Consider the following 21,988-nt stretch of genomic DNA (forward strand, 5'->3'; position numbering starts at 1 on the left):
TGTCTCTGTGAAAGATTATGAACGGTGGTATTACCATTAGGGCCTGTAGTTCCGAAACCCTTCTTGCTGAGGTAATTGCCAACAGGAAAGCTGTCTTCCATGAGAGAAATTGTAAGTCCACTGAAGCTGCTGGCTCAAAGGGAGGTAGAGTCAGTTTTTCTAGGACAAAGTTGAGGTCCCAAGCTGGCACTGGAGCCTTTCTTGGTGGCTTAATGTTCTTGATTCCCCTGAGGAATTGCCTTAACAAAGGATGTGAAAACAGAGGCGGATCAGTGTTATATCTAGCTGAAATAGCTGAAGCATGTATCTTTATGGAAGAATATGAGAGTCCATTTCTGTAGCATATCTGCCAAATATTCCAGGATGAGTGGGATGTTCAATAATGATGCATCATGTCCCTTGCTGGTATTCCAAATGCTGAATCTTTTCCATTTTGCTAAGTAAACCTTTCTGGTGGATGGTCTTCGAACTTCTGTTAATATCCACTGAACTTCCTTGGAGAGAGATAGATTGAGGTTATTCATGGGATCTCCCAGGCTGTTAGCTGCAGCGTCTGAAGGTTGGGATGCACTGTTTTGAAGTTGTGTTGAGTCAATAGTAGGGGCCATTGGGGAAGGGCCCACTTTTTGTTGTGACATATGCTCCGTAGTAGTGGATACCAGTGTTGTCTTGGCCAGTCTGGAGCTATTAGGATCCCCTTGGGCCTCTGCTTTGATCTTTAGTAATACTGTGGTCATCAGTGGCAGAGGTGGGAATGCATAGATTTTTAGGAAGTTCCAGTTGAATGAAAGAGCATCTATTTTCCAAGCTTGTGGATGATATGTCCTTGAACAGAATTTTTGTAGATGATGGTTGAGGTGGGAGGCAAATAGGTCTACTTCTGGCCTGCCCCATGTCGAGGTGAGTTGTGTGAAGATTTTCGGATGTAACCTCCACTCGTGTGGATCTATGAAATTCCTGCTTAGGCTGTCCGCCAGCACATTGTCTTTGCCTGGAACAAACTGGGATTGCAACTGTATGTTTAGGCTCAGTGATTTTTCCCAAAGTTTCATTGTCAGTCTGCATAGGGGTAGGAATGGGTGCCCCCTTGCTTGTTTATGTACCACATCACAGTGGTGTTGTCTGTCCGTATCAGTAGATGTCCTTGCTGAAGTTGTTGTCGAAAGGCCTCGATGGCATGCATTACTGCCAGCATTTCCTTTTGATTTATATGCAGATGTGTTTCCTTTGGAGACCATTGTCCTTGTATACATCTGCCCTCCATGTGCGCCCCCCATCCAAGGTCTGAGGCGTCTGTGGTCATGGTCTATGTTATCTGAGGTTTTTTAAATTACATACCTGTGTTTGCCTGGCTTACCGAGGCCCACCATAGGAATTCCTTTTGTAGGCATGGAATGAGCGGTATAGTTGTCTCTAGGTTGTTGCTGTGCTGACCATAGGCTTTTCAGGTACCATTGAAGCTTTCTCATGTGTAGTCTTGCCAATGGAACCAGGAGAATGCAGGATGCCATGTAACCCAGGGCCTGTAGGAATCCCCTTGCAGTCATCTGGGTGAGTTTTGCCAAACCTTTGAAATAATGAGTTAACTTCTCTTGTTTGTCTTCTGTCAGGTAAGCCATTTGAGAGGCTGTGTCTAGATTGGCTCCTAAGAAGGTTATTTGCTGGGATGGTTGAAGTCTTGACTTTTGGAAGTTGACTGTGTATCCCAGAGCCTGTAGCAATTGTATGACATAGTTCAAGTTTTTTGTCAAAATCAATTTGTCGTCCGCTTGTATGAGGCAGTCATCCAGGTACGGGTAAATTTGGATCCCCTGGAGCCTGCAATGAGCAATTACTGAAGCCAGGCATTTTTTGAATACTCTGGGCGCAGTAGATAAGCCAAATGGCAATGCTGAGAATTGATAATGCTCTGGCCCTGCAAGAAATCTGAAGTATCTTCTGCAGCTGTGTCTGATAGGGACATGCAGGTATGCCTCCTTGAGGTCCAGAGTAATCAACCAAGACCCCTTGCCCAGCATGGGAAGGAGTTGCTGTAGAGTCAGCATTTTGAACTTTGGTACTATGAGAAAAGTGTTTAATGTGGACAAATCCAGTATTGGTCTCCATTGAGTTTCTTTTCTTGGAACAAGGAACAGTCTTGAGTAAAACCCCTGGCCTTGTTCTTGTTGTGGAACTCTTTCTATTGCTTTGATCTGAGCAAGCAGAGAAATTTGCTTGATAGCCTCTGCCCTCTGGTTTTGTGGTATTTTTGGCATGCCTTGTTTTCTTGGTAAGGTATGAAAGTGGAACCTGTAACCTTGGTCTACAATGTCCAAAATCCATTTGTCCTTTGTCAATCTGTGCCAATTGTCTGAAAACAGAGATAATTTTCCGCCCAAGGGAGCTTCTATTTGCTCCTTGGTGAGCGGAAGTAGAGGAAAGTCATTGAGATTGTCCCTGTGGGGCAGGGGAGACCCCTGTGTCACTTCTTTGGTTTGTTGGTTGCCATTGTCGTCCCCTGTAAGATCCTCTGTATTGTCCTCTTCCTCGGCCACGCCTGTTTTTACCCCTTTGAAATCTTTCAGGATTAGGAAAGGACCAGTTTTTAGAAGGCCAATTCCTGCTGAATCTGGGTGGCTGAACCTGGAGGAAATCTTTGACCGTCTGAACTGATTTTGCTTTTTCCTTGATGGACTTTAACACATCTTTAGCATTAGCACCAAAAAGCTTGTTCTTTTCCAAGGGTGCATCAAGAAGTTTTGCCTTAACATGATCTGGTAGAGGTTGTTCTTTTAACCATGCATGTCTACGAATGACCGCCCCTGTCATAGCTGCCCTACATGAAGCTTCCAATGTATCATATCCACACTGCAGAAAGTGATTGCTGACTTGCTGAGAATTATGTACAGCTTCCTGCAAAGACTTCCTGTCTAAAGGTTCAGGAAAGGCCAATGTTTTCTGTAAATCATCTAACAGGAAATCCTGATATTGAAACATATGAAAGAGGCAATTCAGAGCTCTCATAGATAAAGTAGTGGAGGTGTAGACCTTTTTCTCCCATCTCTCTAATGACCTAGCTTCCCCTGTTGGAAGGCAAAGGATTTTTGGAGGTGGATGCTGAAACCCCTTTAGGTCCCTGAGAAATAGTTTCTAAATCAACAGCATGGGCCCTAAAGAAATGAGAATGTGTTTCTGGGACCCTATAATATCTGTCTGGCTTGGCTGGAGTAGGAGGAAGAGTATCCGGGGTAACAGTGGAGTCAGAGTATAGGTCATCCAAAACATCAAGCACAGGAGGTATAGCCAGGGGCCTGTGTTGGGGCTTTTTAAGGAAGGTTCGAAGGCGCTTTCTGGAATCAGAATATTCCTGGCCTTGCCACTTAAAATGTTCCCTCATGGTATGCAGAACTTCCCCAAAGGAAATATCCTCAGGAGGGGAGGCCGAGGGGATGGAATCCTCTGCATCCGAGTCCTCATAGGTCTGGAAGAGCTCTTCCTGGCCATCAGAGTGAACAGAGTCCTCAGAATCTTCATCTGAATGGATAGGGTCAGAGGGTTCAACCCGGGGCCTCTTATCAGAAGGAGGCTGGGATCCTCTCTCAGGATGGGCCTGTGAACCTCTAATCATGGAAATTAAGTCTGTGGCCATAGTCATGATTTGTGTTTCAGGAGTAGGCTGAGGTAAGGCTTTAGCAATAAGGTGCTTGGTCTTGCTGGCTGCCTTAGCACGTGTGTAGGCCTTAATAGACATGGCCATAGGAGGCCTAGCAGCTCCACGTGCAGGAGTGACCTTATCTACAGCAATGGTCTCGGGCATTTCCTCGGTTTCAGTATCCGGAGGAAAATCTATAACTGGCGTCGGTGTGGCCTCCAGTGTCGGAGGTATCGGTAATGCGGTGTCTTCGGTTCGGAGCGGTGAAATAACTGTCTCAGGGGGAACCGGAGCACTGCGGTAGGTTTTGGCGTGGAGACGGTGGAAGACGCGGGCCGAGGATGTCGGTCCCGGTCTTTTAGTTTCTTAGGAGTCTGCGATGTCGGAAGTTCCGACGGCATTGTATAAGCAAATTTATCGCCGAAAAAGTCTTCAGCGAACTCTGCCCGGCGCCTGAGAGTGCGCTTATTGAAGCGAGCACAGGCGACACAGGCCGAGACGTCGTGGTCTGGGCCAAGGCAAGGGAGACAGTAAGAGTGGAAATCCTTATGAGGTATTTGTTTACCACAAGACAGACAATTGTTAACTTTTACAGTAATTTCTGACATCGGCTGAGGCAAGAAAAGGTCCCCAACGGGGTACTTAGCTTTTTTGATGACTTCGGATTCGAAGAATACAGGAGCTGACCGACCGGCACTTGCGAACTGCTTCTGCTTCGGGCACCGCGCGGCAAGAAAGACTGAAGAAAATGGCGTTGGCTGATGCTTATCTACTCCAGCCGCTCTGACGTCGGAGAGAAATGCAACATCAGCCGACGTTGGACCCAGACTTTGGAATCCGGCCGACCGAGGGCTGCCTGAGGCAGGACAACCCATATGTTATGACTGCAGTTGCATTCTTGAAGGACATCTCTCAGAACCAGAGATAAGGATGCTACCAGAACCGAAGCAGTCGACGCCAGAGGAGTCGGAACAGAGGGCTCCAAGGTCTTGATAGGAGTTGGAGGAGGAGGATACAGAGGAGTTACAGCTAGACTAGTTCCAAGGTCAGCGTGGCTAGAAACTGAGGGCAACCCCCTAGCCGTCAGGAGCTGATCCACCAGTCTCAATATATTGGTCTCAGAAAGACTCTTAGTAGATCAAATAAAGATGAGGAGGAGGGAGGTCTAGGGGTTCTCGCTTTTATAAACGGGTTGGGTGGCACTTTGAATAGGTTAATGGAATGAGAGTATTTAGTTCTTAACTCTAATAGCTTCGGCACCGAGGAATCTGTTGGTGCAGAAGTTGTTTTTGGTTCGGAGAGGAGCTTGATCTTGAAGCAGATAAATTCTCCAGTGCCAAGGAACTCTTTGGTACTGAGGATGATTTAGGCACTTTCTTAGTCGGTTCCAAAGACCTTGGAACTGAAGAAGGCCTTTTCCTCAAAACAGAGGAAGATGATGAGGAAGTGCTAGTTTCAAGTCTAGGCTCAGAAAAGGCCTCTTCAAATTAAGTTTTAAGAAGTCCTTTTTATATTAATTTGTTCTTTCTTTCAGTCAGGGTTCATGCAGAGAACCTGTGACAGATTGAGCAGTCCTTCTGTAAAAGGATTTTCCCCAGACAGTAGACACAAAGAATGATTCTCAGAATTAGGCATCTTGCCATCACATTTTTGGCACCTTTTGAAACCTGAGGTGCCTTTATTAGACTTAGCAGGAGAAGGTTGCTTTTGAGCAGCCACTGTAAAGCAGGAACACCTGTCGCAACAGTCCCTTGACAAAGGAAATAGAGAGATGAAAGAATCAAAGGATTTTTTTTTTTAAACTAAAGAAAAAATAGAAATTCTACCCATGGTAGGAAAGGAAGCAGAATGAAATTAAGAGGAGCGGGTAGATAGAGTGAAAGAAACTAGACAGTAAATTCTTTATAAGGAATAATGAAAAAATTAAAAGGAAAAGAAATATTAAAGAATTACTCACTGTTATAGCCAGGGCTTGAGAGAAGGAAGCTAACGTGCCTGGTCTGGGAAGTGGTAAACGAGATCTGAGGTAATCTCTGTGAGAAGGATTATGGGGGTAGTGCCTGGCTCGAGTTTGGAGAGCGCGAGCTGGAAGATATGGCTGAATCCCACTGTCAAGGACTGGGAGAAGATTGACATCATCAGATATATATCTATATATCTAGATGTATCTATATATAGGTTCATAGGTAGGTACTAGGCTATCGGCCCTAGGGCCCATACAAGCCTAGCCAAAAAATGTACCCTGGCTTTCGCCACCCAAGAAAATTATTTTCCTATGCCCCTGTCGAGCAGAGCCACAGAAGTGATCCCTGGGGTGAATTTCCCATTTGCCATCCAATCATCAAGATTTTTCTTGAAGAGTGCTAATGAGGAGCTCAGTTTGACATAGATAGGTAGTCTGTTCCAGAGTATGGGAAGTCTCTGAGACAGGAATCTATCCCTCCAGCATGTTCGGTTTATTGTGGTGACAAGGGTAAGGTCCCTAGAGCGTGTAGCTCGGAGGGATTGGGATTTCTTTAAGTGGAGCATGTCCAACAGCTCTGGGTTTGACATAGCTTTGTACGTTAGGCAGAGATCGCCCCTGAGTAGGCGATATGCGATGGAGTAAAGCTGTAGTTTTTTGAGACGGTCGGCATAAGGCATCTGTTTGAGGCCAGTAATCCTCTTTGTGAGGTATTTCTGTGGTCTTTCCAGTTGTTGTAGATGTCTTGTGAGGTACATACCAAAAGCGGCGTTGTACTCTATTAATGGGTCTAATGAGTGATGAGTAGAGGGGAACAATGACCTCTTTTTTTCTGGATGAGAATCCTTTTGTGATGAGATGAGCCACGTAGAAGGATTTCCTGACCACTGTGGCGATGTGATTATCAAAGGAGAGACTACTGTCCACCTGTGTCCCAAGGTCTCATCACATTTTCGGCATTAAGTAGACTACCAGCTATGTGGTAGTTCATGGGTACAGAGTTTTTACCAAAGGGGATGACAATACACTTTTTGACATTGAGCTTCAGGCCATGGCTTTGACACCAGGTATCTGTCTCAGTGAGGCCCTTTTGTAGTTTGTCCACATCGTTAGGAGTTTCGATTATGGCTCCTAGTTTGCAGTCATCTGCAAACTTTGTTAGCCAAAGACCTTCTGTGTTGGCTTGCACTTCAGAGAAGTAGATACCAAACAGGAGAGGACCCAGGACTGAACCCTGTGGTACTCCACTTGTCACTGGTCTGATGTCGGATTTGGAATCCACTACTTTCACAGTGTGGGTTCTGTCCGTGAGCCAGCTGGCAACCCATCTTGTGACATAGGGATTTATACCTAGTTTAGTGAGCTTATCTATAATTCCAGAGTGGGGGATGGTGTCGAAAGCCTTGGCGAGATCTAGATAAGCTGTGTGAACCATTTTACCATCATCTATGGCTTTGGTGACTACCAAAGCCAATCAGGTTTAGGAGACATGATCTGCCTTTTACAAATTCAAACTGAGTAGGGTCCATAGTTTGGAGATTACCAATGTCTTTGTTTAGGAGTTCCATGATGATACGTTCCATGGCCTTGCAGACCAGGCTCGTCAGGCTAATGGGGTGGTAGTTCCTGGGGTCCATCGTGGCTCCCCCTTTGTGGAGTGGGATAACTGTCATGGTGCGCCATTCAGTGGGTACAAAGCCTGAGGTGAGGCTATGACTGAACATGGTACTTAGGTAGGGTGCCAGTTCATTCTGTAGTTCGTGTAGAACGCAGCCTGGGATATTGTCAGGTCCCATGGATGCTGTGTTCTTGGCTTTGGAGAGTGTGTTTTTTACCTGTGCAGCCGTGATTATAGGAACTTTGCATTCTTCCGGTATAGAGATGGGCCCTCTAGGGGGTGAGAGGGGGGGGGGGTAAAGTTAGCAGTGAACCTATCTGCTAGGTTGTTGGCAATATCAGTTGGTTCTGTATATTTAGTGCTATTATGCTGTAACTCAGAGCAGATCTGAGTGTTCCCATTTAGATTCTTGACATAGCTATAGAATGCTTTGTGGTTGTCTTTAGAGTCAGTGGCAATTTTATTTTCGTAACTAGCTTTGGAGGATTTTATGAGGGATCTCAGCTTCTTACTGAGGTTGACCAGGGAGTTCCTCCAGTCATGGGATTTTACTCTTTTTTGCAACAGTTTCTTTCTTCTGTTGTAGAGTTTGTTTATGGCAGAGGACCACCAGACTGGCTTCCTTTTTTTGGAGGATAACATCTTGGTTCTATTAGGGATAGCATGATCCATGCACTCGTATAAGTGCTTATAAAGTGCATTTGTGTAGGATTCGGCAGTCATACCTCTATTGTCCGTCTGCATGGGTGTCATGAAGTTTGCCACTTCTGTCTTAAGAAGTGTGAAGTTGGCTTTTGAGAAGTTTTTTACGATGGTTTCCCTAATTGGGGCTGGGGGTGGGATGTGGATGTCTAGGCTGATTAGCTTGTGGTCGGATCTGACCAACGAGGAATTGACCTCTGACCATGTTGGTGATGACCAGTTCTAGGATATTGCTGCCCCTGGTGGGGGTGTGGATAAGTTGATCCAAGGCGTTGGAATTTATGAATTCTAGAAAACGTTGAGCAAAAGAGTTGGTACATGAGTAGTTTTCCCAGTTAATGGTGGGGTAGTTGAAATAGCCCATTATTAGGGTGTTGGGTTGTACCCTAATACTTTCCAGTGTATTAAGAAATGAGGAGTGTGAATCCTGGGGCATGGTGGGGGGTCTGTAGCAAGCTACAATTTGGACTGCGGTCTTGCCCAGAGTTAGTTGCACTTGGATAATCTCAGATGCATTATGCTGTGCAACTAGCCTGGAAGTGTGGATATCCTTAATGAATATGGACACGCCTCCGCCTTTAGTGCTTCTTTCTGGGTTAGGTGGCCGAAATGTGTGGTATGAATTGAAGCCTGGTAATGCAGGGGTGCTCTCTGGAGCTTTGAACCAGGTCTCGGTCACTGCACAGATGTCAATGTTCTCCATTTTAAGGAGTGCCTCAAGTGAGTGCATTTTGAGGTTTAGACTTCTAGCATTGAGTAGCATTACCCTCAGATTTTGCTTGCTTGTACCTGTTACGGTGGTGAATTTGTCATTTGAACCTTGCCTAAAAAAGGCACTATAGGGGTGGCAAGAGTCTTAGCCAGTATCCGGAATCCTAAGGGCGACAGGTGCAGGCCATCTCTGGCAAAGCATCATGGACTGTCGATCATGTCGTCCCAGGCAGACAAATACTGGATCCCCTTAGAATGACACCAGAAGCCTAGCCAATTGTTGAAGTCAATCATTTTGTCCTTGTACTGTGGTATCATTCTGGGTGATGGCAGGATGCTACTCAGGGTTAGGGTCATACCTGCCTGGGATACAAGATCGGACAGCTCCTCCATGTCTCTTTTCATGTAGTCCAGGGAGATGCCTCGGTCATTCACACCAACATGGACAATGACAGTGTCATATTTGTACTTATTGTGGACTGACCTGAGTGCATGCATTATGTGGCGGTTCCTAGCACCTGACAGGCAGCTGACAGTAACTTTCTCCTTGTTTAGTCTAGTGAGTGGAACATCACTGTGCCTGACTATAGAGTCACCTATGACTAGAGTGTTGGGTACGTTGTTATGCCTTATGGGCTTTGGTTGAGTGGCACACTGAGTTGGTGGGCTATGTGTCATTTGGGTTGTGTTGGGGGGTGGAGTTTGCTTGAGTTTATGCTTTGGATGTCCCTGATGCTTGGCCAGGTTTTTATTGAGAGCCTCCGTGAATTTAGGTGTGTGTTTTGTGTTTCTATGTGCGTGTTTTGGTGGTGTGGGTTTTGAGGGACTAAGTGATGAGTGTGGTGTGGTGCAAGTGTTTACCCTCTCCTCTTGACTGTCTAGTCCAGTCTTGGGTGAAGAGAGCTTTGCTTCCAGTTTGGCTATATAAGTGCATCTCTCACAGGTTGTAGTGTTGGATGGTAGGAGGAGAAGGTTGTCTGTGTACATGAGGCAATTGCTGCATTGCCCCAAGATGCCCAGATTCATCAGGTAGACAGGAGAAATCACTGGGAGCTGACCCTTAGGCATTGCCTGGATAAGTGCTTATTTATTAAGTACTAAAAACTGCTTTCCACTAGATAAGTGAGGAAAGTTGAGTGCTGTAGTAATTTACAGCTTATGTAGTGCTTACAATGAGTTCTGAACAAGTGCTGAGTTCAAAGAAACAGATTTGAGTGCTGAAACTAGAAAACTGGCTAATTATAAGAAAAAAAAAACTAAGCTAGAAGGCTTCCCTCCAACACAGAAGGGCTTGGGGGCTCAGAAGCCTACAAACAGTCTATACCACTTAACAGAAATATATATATAATATATATATATATATATATATATATATATATATATATATATATATATATATATATACACACGCACACACACACACACACACACACACACACACACACACACACACACACACACACACACACACAGACTGTGCATTCAGTACTTTTATGTGACCTTAGCTTCTGGTGTAGTGATCTTTTTGAAATGTTATGGGTTAGATATGCACATTTACTGCATACCAGCCGTCCTTCTCTGTGCATTAACATCCATAAATAGCCCAACAACCAGAAGTCAGGACTGAATCTTGGACTCTGGAGCTGTGAAGCAGAAATCCTTCCACTGAGCAACCATGCTGCTCTTATATAAGCCATACAGTATGGCTGTGAACTCACAAAGCTGTGACAACCACAAGAAGCAGAATTCCTATTTCACAAATGCACACTAAAAAGAACACAGTGTAGCACAAAGACCATTCAGCATGAAATGCCAAAAGTTGTTCTGTCATCAAAATTAAATGTTAAAGAAAAAGGTAAGCAAGTTCAACAAAAAAAAATTTTCAATTTCATGAACCCCTAAATATTAGCAAGATGTGTACAATCTGTAAAACAGTACTGCAGAGAATGCATCTCTTCAGAAAAATACAAACAATGAACAATTATGCAGTGTATGTAAATACTCACTGATACAATCACGTCTTTAGGCAATGGTGTGTCCTGGGAAGCCAACCCACTGCTAAACTCCATTACTTGTGATTCATCATACATCATCTCATCTGAAGTATGTGGTCTTGTCTCAGCAGGTATCAATGCTGATTCTAATGTAATACCAAGTGATACCTGTGCTGTGCCTGTAACAGTATTTTCATTAGATGAGAGAGAATTTGGTGATTCTGTACTTGGGGTATCTCTCTGGCTTTCTCCATGTGTACCACTGCCAGTGTGTTCTTGGTACAGCAAGCTTCTCAACTTCTCATCTAGTGTTTTAATCCTATTATCAACAAATTCCACTTTCCGAGGACCTTCAATGTCTGAGTCAGGTAACACTACAGGCTGAGCAAGGCTTGCTTCTGTAGGTGGGCTCTGAACTGAAAGGCCAGCTGTCACTTCAGGAGGGGGTGCAACTGCCGCAGGCTGGTGAACAATGATGGGCTGCAAACTCTGAGCTGAACTAGAACAATCCTTTTCAGATGCAGGAGCAATATCAGATGAAGGAAGACTGGTTGGTACTGATATATGACTTTGCTGGCATTCAGTTTGATCAGGGCCCGATTTCCAGGGAAGGAACACATCTTTTTCATCTTCAGCAAGAGTCTCTGCAGTCAAACCACTTCCTTCAACACAATCCTGACCAAAGTCTGAAGCTGTATTACAACTGCTTCTGTCATTTTCAGAAGGCTGAATATTTACTTGTGAGTGAGGTATTGTTTCCTGCTGAATGCAGTCTGAATTCATGGACCTTGAAGTACCATTTGAGGAAAATAATATTACATCAGCGGTTGAAGCAATTAGGTTCTGTTCTCCATCTGGGGACGTTTCCTCTCTTACTTTACTAACATCATGCGACTTTCCTGTTGTATCTAAATAAAGTGGGATATATTAATGTAAAACTATCACTATCAGTAAACAGATACAGATACACACACACAACAATGGCATGGGTACTGGATGTTCTCTGCAGCACACTGGTGTAAGTCATACATTGTCAAAAGCAGATGCTACAGTTATACTTTTTGGTTGAAACTAACTAAAACCAGCTCATGAAGGATTGCGGAGAATTTTTTTTTCACAGCTATCTAAACTTTCATATAGAGAATACAAAACAAATAGAGAACATTTCAAAACATGGGTAAAATCTAAGAAAGGTAACAGACATTCATGAGGTGATGTGAACAACAATGAATATTTTTGGAAATGAACATAACAACTTTAATTAAAAGTCTAACTTTTAGAAAAGTATTTATGCTCACATTTTCTACTCTTTCCAACATTTAATACTAGAATTTGACTGCATAGCACTGATTTACAAATAAACTTAATAGTGATTACTTACTATAACAGTAGACGTTAATAATAGATGCCTCTTGCAGTTGCCATTATCCTCGGTGAGCGGCCAGCTTTCAAATAAAGGGGCCTTTCCACTCAGTCTGTCAAGAGCTTGAGAAAAGCACCAATAGAACAGAAGTCCAATTTAGTCAGAGCTTTTTGCCTACAAAAAGGGAGGCAAGCACTATAAAAGAATAATGCTAGGAAACAAGCCCCAACAGTAACCTACATAGAACCTGGCAATATAAAACGAAAACAACTAAAATAAGGAGGCTGAAAGGAGGGTTGGCTACTGCAACAGTGATATACAAGAACATCCACACTATGCTATTTTTACTTACAGAACTGTACTATGTTCAACATGTACAAAAATGTTACAGTAGCCTAAACTACTTGGGTCAATTCCCATAGCTTAGTAAATAAGAAAGGAGGAGGAAAAAATAAATGAAGCATCCCGGAGTCCCAGGAGAATGGTCCTAACAGAGCCTGTTTTGGACCTGGAAAAGGAATCCAATTTGCAGTGATATGAAATGTATGTACAGAGGACCAAACTGCTTCCTCTAGAATACTTCCACAGTCACCACCTCCTTTCCAGAAAGCCATCAACGAAGCCAAATGCCTTGTGATATGGGCTCTAACCCTGCCTGGAAGTGGCTTATTATGGTGAGTATAACAAAAGGCAGTACATTGATACAACCAGTTCAAAATAATCTGCTTTGGCACTGGTTGCTCTTTCATCTTACCTTTATAAGTAACAAACAGCTAACTAGTTTTCTTGAAGGCTTGAGTTTTGTCTAGGTAGTATCTGAGCTGCCTGTGGACATCCAATGTGTGAAGGATCCTTAATTCCCTTGTTCTTGGGTTCAGGAAAGAAGACAGATTAATATTCTGTCTTAAGGGTAAACTCCAAGACCACTTTAAACATTAATGAAGAGTTAGTTCTCCAAGAAGCCATGTCCTACTGAAAAATGAGGTAAGGTTGACTCACCACAAGAGCTTATAACTCAGATACTCGCGTGCAGAAGTCAGAGCATCAAGTAAAATGGCCTTCCATGTTAAGAACGTAAACTTAGCCTGGTGAGATGGTTCAAATGGAAACATTGTTTCAAGCACAAGGTTAAGATCCCAAAGAGGAGCCACCTGTTTTCTAGGTGCAAGGATATGCAGCACCCCTTTCAAATAACATAACATGTGGATGGTTAGAAAATGGGGGAATCTTAGAGCAGACAAACACAAATGGCCAACAAGTGAACATTGACAGAGGAATAAAGGCTACAGGACAGTAACTTACACAAATAGTCAATAATTGGAGACAGCAAGGCCTGAAGAGAGTCTTGCTCTTTCAACTGGCACCAACTACAAAATCTTTTCCACTTACACAAATATGACTTTCTAGTAGTTGTTTTTTAGCCTCTTAGTACATGCTGCATATCCTCAGAAAAAAGGTAAAAAAAAAGAGGCAAATTGGCACCCAACAAACACCAAGAAACAGATCCAATGTACCAAGGAGTCAAAACCAGCCAGCAGAGTCCATAAAACGATTTTAAAGAATAAAACCCATGAACGCAGCCACATAAAACATAGCGTTTTCGTTTTAAAACTTCATCAGATGTGGATCTAACAGTCAAACTCAGGGTTATATACCATCCTGACAAGTAAACTGACCAATACAAAAAGAAAAATTGTTAAGACATCATTCTCATAAAACTCAAATATTCATCACAAACATGTTAAAAGGACTAAAAGGCTTCTTAAAATCAGGTTAAAAAATGCTAAAATACATTTAAAATATCAATGTTATAAATTAACTAAAAAATGTAGTTCACTTCTCCAAAAAAGATTAACTGAATGCTTAAATATTTTACTTTAAAAGCTGTATGAATGAATGAATGAATGGAAAAAAGAAGTCATTGTTCTCCTCTACTCATCACTCATTAGACCCATTATAGACTACAACGCCCCTTTTGGAATGTACCTCACAAGACATCTATAACAACTGGAAAGGCCGCAGAAATACCTCACAAAGAGGATTACGTACTCAAACAGATGCCCTGCTCAGACCGTCTCAAAAAACTCAAGCTTTACTCCTTCGCATATCGCCTACTCAGAGGCAATCTCTGCCTAACATACAAAGCTGTGTCAAACCCAGAGCTGTTGGATATGCTCCACTTAAAGAAATCCCAGCCCCTCTGAGCTACACGCTCTAGAGACCTAAACCGTGTCACCACAATAAACAGAACATGCTGGAATGATAGATTCCTGTCTCAGAGACTTCCCATACTCTGGAGCAAACTACCTACCTATATCAAACAAAGCTCCTCATTAGCACTCTTCAACCCCAGGGATCACTTCTGTGGCTCTGCTTGACAGTGGCACAGCTAAATAATTTTCTTGGGTGGCGAAAGCCAGGGTACCTTTTTGGCTAGGGTTATATAGGCCCTAGGGCCAATAGCCTAGTATCTACCTATGTATTTTATGCAAAATACCAGACTCAGCAGCAGCAAGTGAATGAATAAAGTATAAAAAGTAATCATTTGACACCCTCAAGTGGACAAAATGTAAATCACAGACAAAAGTATATGTATATACAAAATGCACTTACCACAAATGAAGTTTGAAACATGGGTTTATTAATGAACATTTTCAGAACTTAGCTGCCCTTAATTTTAAGAGGGGAACAATGAATACACTTTCATTTAATCCTGGTGGAGTGGTAGCCTGTAGAGTGATTTGCCACCAAAGTTCTCTATATTCATAGGTAGGTACTAGGCTATCTGCCCGAGGGCATTTATAAGCCTAGCCAGAGTGTGTCGGCTTTCGCCGCCCCATTGATTAATTAACTGACCCTCTGTCAAGCAGTGCCAATGAAGTGATCCCAGTGGTGTATTTTCTGTTACCATACACTCGTCAAGGTTTCTCTTGAAGAGTGTTAGTGATGTAATTTGGAATTTTGTTCCAAAGCATGGGGAGTCTCTGTGACAGGAATCTATCCCTCCAGCGTGTTCTATTTATTGTTGTAGCGAGGATTAGCTCGTGGCTCGCAGTGACTTGGAATTCTTTAGGTGGAGCATGTCCATCAATTCTGAGTTGGACATGGCTTTGTAAGTCAGGCAGAGATCACTTCTGATTAAGTGATATGCCACCGAGTATAGCCAGAGTTTTTTCTGTCGAGCTGCATAGGACATATGTCTGAGGCCAGTAATCCTCTTGGTGAGATACTTTTGTGGTCTTTTCAGCTGTTGGAAGTGTCTTGCGAGGTGCATCCCAAATGGGGTATTGTACTCTATTATGGGTCTAATGACGGACGAGTACAGGGGCACTATAACCTCTTTATTTATAGATGCGAACCCTTTAGTAATCTGATGGGCCACATTGAAGGATTTCCTAACTACTTTGGCAATATGATTGTCAAAGGAGAGATTACTATCTACCTGGGTCCCCAGATCTCTTATTACCTCTTCTGTATTAAGGGGGCTGGCCACCTATGTGGTAATTCGTGGGTGTTTTGTTTTTCCCAAACGGGATGACTATGCATTTTTTCACATTTAGCTTGAGGCCATGACTTTGACACCAGGTGTCCGTCTCAGTAAGGCCCTTTGGGAGGATGTCCTTGTCAGCCGGAGAGGCAATTATGGCTCCCAGTTTGCAGTCATCATCAAACTTGGTTAGCCATAGTCCTCCTGTGTTTGCCTGTATTTCTGAGAAGTATATGCCGAACAGTAGGGGTCCCAGGACCGTGCCTTGCGGGACACCACTTGTGACTGGTTTAGTCTCAGACCTGGAGCCCACTATTCTTACCGTGTGAGTTCTGTCTGTAAGCCAGCTGGCAACCCATCTTGTGACATAGGGGTTTATGTTCAGGCTGGTGAGTTTTTCTGTAATACCAGAGTGGGGAATGGTGTTGAAAGCCTTGGTGAGGTCAAAGTAGGCTGTGTGAACCACCTTTCCCTCGTCTATGGCCTTGGTGACTGTGTCGAAGAAGTCAACTGGTTTAGTAGGCATGATCTGTCCTTAAAGCCGAACTGGGTCGGGTCAAGTGTTTGGAGGTTCCCAATGTCTTTGTTAATGAGTTCCATGATGAAGCGCTCAATAGCCTTGCAGACCAGGCTAGTCAGGCTTATGGGGCGATAGTTACCAGGGTCAGTTTTGGCCCCTCCTTTGTGGAGAGAAATAACCGTTGCTGTGCGCCCATTCTATGGGCACGTAGCCTGTGGAGACGCTGAGGTTGAACACTGTGTTTAGTTGTGGGGGGTTAGTTCATGCAAGACGCAGCCTGGGACACCATCTGGTCCCACTGACGGTGTGTTTTTGTCTTTTGAAAGGGCTGTTTTCACCTGTGCGTCTGTGATTTTTGGGACACTACACTCTTCCGGTATTGTTGTGGGCCCTTTTGGAGGTGAGAGGGGGGTGAAGTTTGCACTGAATCTATCTGCCAGGATGTTGGCAATATCAGTAAGTTCAATAGATTTTGTACTATTTTGCACTAGTTCAGTGCATATCTGCAAGTTGCCACTTAGAGTCTTAACATAGCTAAAGAAGGCTTTGTGGTTATCTTTTGAATCCTTGGCTATTTTTCTTTCGAAGTTAGCCTTGGTTGATTTCATGAGGAGCCTTAGTTTCTTACTGATACTGATCAGGGATGTCTTTCCTTCTTGGAATTTGCTTTTTTTCTGAACTAGTTTCCTCCTTCTATTGTACAGCCTGTTTGTTGCAGGGGTCCACCAAACTGGTTTCCTTCTCTTAGAGGAGTGAGTCTTGGTTTTGCTAGGAATGGCATGATCCATGCATCCTTGTAGGTGCTCACAGAGTGTATTTGTAAAGGTTTCTGCATCTTGGGCAGTGTTATCCTTTAGCATGGGGGCTGTGAAACCTACCACCTCTGTCTTAAGTAAGGTGAAGTTTCCTTTAGAAAAGTTTTTTACTGTGGTTTCCTTAGTTGGGGGTGGTGGTGGGGTGTGGACATCCAGAGTGATTGGTTTATGGTCTGATCTAACCAGTGACGGGTTGACCTCCGGTGTGGAACACCTGTCATCCATGTAGGTGATGACCAGGTCCAATATGTTTTCACCTCTGGTAGGGGAGTTTACCAGCTGATCCAGGGCATTTGAGTTGATGAATTCCAGGAAGCGCTGGGCCTGGGAATTTGTACTAGAGTAGTTTTCCTAGTGAATGGTAGGGTAATTGAAATCGCCCAATATCAGGGTGTTCGGTAGGACCTTCATGTTTTCCAGTGTCTCCAGAAGGTGCAGTGGTGGTCCTGGGTCATGGAGGGTGATATGTAGCAGGCCACAATTTGCATTGCAGATTTGCCCGATGTTAGTTGCACATGGATGATCTCAGAGGTATCATGCTGCACCACTAATCTGGAGGTGTAGGTATCACTGATGAAATATGGATACATACCCTCCTTTTGTGTTTCGGTCCGTGTTCTGTGGTCGAAACGTGTGGTATGAGTTGTAGCCCGGTAGTGCTGGGGTGCTCTCTGGAGCCTTGAACCAGGTTTCAGTTACTACACAGATGTCTACACTCTCCACACTGAGGAGTGCTTCGAGTGAGTGCATTTTGAGATTTAAACTCCTGGCGTTGAGCAGCATAACCCTCAGTTTTTTGTTAATTGTGCTGTTTATGGAGGTGGGTTTGACTTTTGAGCCTTGCCTAAAAAAGGCACTATGGGGGCAGCAAGAGCCTTGGCCAATCTCTTCCCATTGTCCCCACCTCTTGCTTCTTTCTTGATTCCTTCCAAGACAAAAAATGTGAATCTAGCATTCATACAAACTAGGGAATGTTTACAAAGGGCATTAGTTTCCTTTTTGTTTGATATGTCATAATAATGTTCATATATACGCCTTTTTAATTTACGTTCTGTCTTACCTACATAAAAGGACTGACATTTTTCACACAAGGCTAAATATACCAGACTACTGGATTCACAGTTAAAATAATCATTGCTAGTTAAGTCACATTTCTAATATTTAAAAATATTTCTGCACCATTGCTAATATAATTACATTGTATACACCGTCCACATTTATAAGTGCCAAATTTTTTTTCTGAAATTGTTTAGCCTCATCATTTTCTAAAACATTTTTCAAATTATGACTCTTCTTATACACAAACCTGAACTCCATTTTTGATATTTTTTCTAAATCTGTGAGGCTAATGAACTTTTTCCATTCTGAGCTAATAATGTTCCTGATTATACCAGTACTGGCATTGTACTCTAACTTCATGGCTTTGTTATACTCATCATTCTGATAATGCTTCTTCTCAGCAGATATCCCAGGCAGCTGACCCAAAATGGGTTTAAATTCGTCTTGCCTACCCCTCCTGCACCCGTTTCATAGCATCATCTAACAGGTCATTTGGGTAGGCTCTTGCATTAAAAAGACTTCTGAGGAAAATACATTAATTTTGAAACTCCTCATTATTAGAAGTCATTCTACTAGCTCTCACAAGCTGCCACTTGACTATATTCTTCTTATAATGGTAAAGATGTGCACTGTCACAATTCAAAAATTAGTTAGAATATGTACTTTTTCTATGTACCTTTGAACTAAAGCCGTGGTTTTATTTATATATTTCTATATCAAGGTATTGTAATTTTTCATCAGAAACATTATATGTGAATTTGAGAAAGGTAGTAGTATTGTTTAAAAATCCTACAAATTCGTGCACTTTTTCTTTAGCATCAATCCAAAAAATGCAAATGTCATCCAAAAACCTCCTGTAAATACTCCAACAATCTTTATACATAGAATTTAAAACATTTTTCCTCCCATTTAGCAAGTACTAGGTTGGCATAAATGGGTGCACATCCTGCGCCCATAGCCACCCATTTGATCTGATGATAAAATTCACCTTTGAAATAGATGAAATTGTATTTTAATGCTAATTCCATTAAACTGAGGCAAACCAATCTATCATTCTGAGAAATTTCAGAATTATCATAAAGGATCTCTTCCAGCATCTGAATTCCTTCGCTGTGGGGTATGATGGTAAAGAGATCAACTACATCTATAGAAGTAAATATAACATTCTCATTGTATACATCTTGGTTTATTTCTCTTAAGAAGTCCCAGGAATCTCTCAAGATGTTTTTCCTTTTTAACCATAATTTCTTTAGCTTAGAATCCACAAATTTTGCCAGAGGTAAAGTTTTTGAACCCTCTGCTGTGACGGGTTTTAATGGGGGATCCATCTCGTTCTTGTGGATTTTCAGTATCCTGAAAATTGTTGGGATCCTGGGTTTTTCCACCCTCAAGTAATTACAGATGTTAACATCTATCAACCCTTCCAATAGCATATCTGAAAGGGTTGACTCTAGTATAATCTATATTGACTTCATTTCTCGACATAGTTTTGCACTTATCAGTATCCATTAGTATTTCATTCATTTTACCCTCATAAATCAGAGTATCCATTAATACAGTACCTCCCCCTTTATCGGGCTTCATTACTCTAGTGTCTCTATCAGCTCTAAGCTCTTCTAAAAGCAATTTTTCTTTAGAATTAATGTTGGCTTTATATTTAACCTTAGAGACAGCATTTCGTATCTCCCCTTCTATGATACGCTCAAAGTTTTTAATCTGGGGGTGAAGGGGTGGATTAAAGGTACTCTTCTTTTTAATTTCCTTTTGTGTGTTATTATCTTGAGCTAATAATAAGCCAAGATATATTTTTCTCGTGAAAGGTTTAACATCTATAAGGGTTTTTGTTACATCACCTTTTTTCAAAGGTATGAATTTCATTCCTTTAGAAAGGAGGGTAAAATGTTCATCTTGCAAATCTACCTTGCTAAAGTTATAAACATTATAACTATTTTTTACGTATTTGTTAAGTTCATCCTCCTTGATGGAGTCATTATGTTCATCCACATTGGGGTGGGGTGTACTTGTAGTATTTAATAGAGTCAGTAGTGCCTACAGCCTAACATCTGGCGCTTCCAGCCACAGCCCATGATATTCCCTTTGCAAGTCATATGGGCATAAAACGTACAAAGAGATGTATTCTGCAGAACCTCTATTGGCCTGGAATTTCCAGAGATTTAACAGGGTACTGCAGGACCTGTGAGCAGTGCCAAAAGGTAGGCAAGGCAGGAGACAGGGTGATAGATCCTTTGATGCCTTTGCCAGTAATTGAGGAGCCATTCAGAGGGTAGCTATGGATATTGTGGGGCCTCTGACTACCCCAAGTTCCACAGGGAAAAAGTATATCCTAATGGTAATGCATTATGCTACACGATACCCTGAGGCAGTGGCTCTGTCCCCCATTGAGGCAGAAAAGGTGGCAAATGCTTTGTTAGAGATTTTCAGCAGGGTAGGTTTCCCAAAAGAAAAACTGACTGACAGAAGTACCAATTTCATGTCAGACCTGCTGGCTTGTCTGTGGAAGTACTGCGGAGTGAAGCACAGGAAGACCACCCCCTACCATCCCCCAGACTAATGGTCTTGTTGAGAGGTTAAACTCTACAATCAAGTCCATGCTACGGGCATTTGCAGACCAGTTTAAGAGGGAGTGATACAAATATTTGCCCCATCTGTTATTTGCTTAGAGAGAGGTTCCCTAGGAATCCACAGGTTTTTCACCCTTTAAGTTGCTGTATGGGCATATGGTGAGGGGGACCGCTAGATTTAATTCGAGATGAGTGGGAAGGTGAGTGTGAATCTTAGGAGTCTGCTGTGGCACATGTCCTAAACCTCAGGACAAGGCTCAGGGAACTCATGAGCTTGGCCCAAGAGAACCTGGCAGTAGCCCAACAACAGAAAAAGGTGTGGTATGACAGGAATGCTCGAGCTAGACAGTATGCTGTGGGACAGCAGGTAATTGTTCTCAATCCTGTCAGACACAACAAGCTGCAAGCAGCTTGGGAGGGACCCTACAAGGTGATAAAAAAGGTAAGCGATGTTCACTACATGGTGGAACTGCTAGGCAGAAGGCAGGGGCACAAATTATACCATGTTAACATGATGAAACCTTACCATGACAGGGAGGCCATTGTGCTGAGCATTTGCAGTGGATTGCAGGAGGAGTCTGAGGGAATTCTGGTGACTGATGATCTCAGTGGGGCTTGGACTGATACCTCAGTGGAAGGGGTAGCAATGTCCCAGCAGCTATCTTCTATCCAAGTTCAAGAAATCTGGGCAGTGTTACAGAAGTTTGGAGACATGTTCACTGAGAAACCAGGGTGCACCCACCTTGTGCAGCACACCAGGTGGATACAGGACCACAAAAGCTTATTAGGCAGGTCCCTTACAGGGTGCCTGAGAAAGTCAGACAGGCTCTGAGGGAGGACATACAGGAGATGTTGGAGCTAGGGGTGATTCAAGAGTCCAACAGTCCCTGGGCCTCCCCAGTGGTGCTTGTGTCAAAGAAGGATGGCAGCACCAGGTTCTGTGTGGACTACAGGAAATTAAATAGTCACACAGATTCAGATGCTTACCCTATTCCTAGGAGAGATGAGGCCCTACAGCAGCTGGGAGGGGATTAAGCATCTTACAACCATTGATCTTACTAAGGGTTACTGCCAGGTGCCCTTGACTCCCAGTGCTAGCGAGACGTCAGCCTTTGTGACTCCTTTTGGCTTGTATGAGTTCACAAATATACCCTTTGGGATGAAAAATGCCCCAGCGACTTTACAGAGGATGGTAAATCATATCCTAGCAGGAGGGTTTGACCTTGCTTACCTAGATGATACTGCCATCTACAGCCATTCCTGGCAAGAGCACCTTCAATATTTAAGGGAGGTGTTGGAAAGACTACAGAGGGCAGGGTTGACCATTAAGCCAAACAAATGTCAGGTGGGTATGGCAGAGGTCTCCTACCTGGGACATAGAGTGGGGAGTGGTAAGATCAGGCCAGAACCTGCCAAAGTGGAAGCCATTCAGGCATGGCTTGCACCCGTTACCAAAAAGCAGGTGAGGGCATTCTTAGGGACAGCAGGATACTACAGAAAGTCCGCCCCCCAGTTATAGTACCATACCTGCTCACCTCACAGA

At 43.2% G+C, this 21,988-nt stretch overlaps 1 protein-coding gene across 1 annotated transcript in view; it reads right to left on the reverse strand.

Annotated features, from left to right (window-relative positions):
- The window catches only part of WNK3 (WNK lysine deficient protein kinase 3), a gene marked incomplete in the record, with an annotated part of 2,462,820 nt that overhangs the window by 916,909 nt on the left and 1,523,923 nt on the right, over positions 1-21,988 (reverse strand). The window contains 1 exon segment of the mRNA XM_044079290.1: positions 10,632-11,527. Within this exon segment, the coding sequence (XP_043935225.1) occupies positions 10,632-11,527 (896 nt within the window).

The sequence above is a fragment of the Protopterus annectens genome, chromosome 8.part0, assembly GCF_019279795.1.
Source record: "Protopterus annectens isolate FY-2018-M chromosome 8.part0, PAN1.0, whole genome shotgun sequence".
Lineage (NCBI taxonomy): Eukaryota > Metazoa > Chordata > Ceratodontiformes > Protopteridae > Protopterus > Protopterus annectens.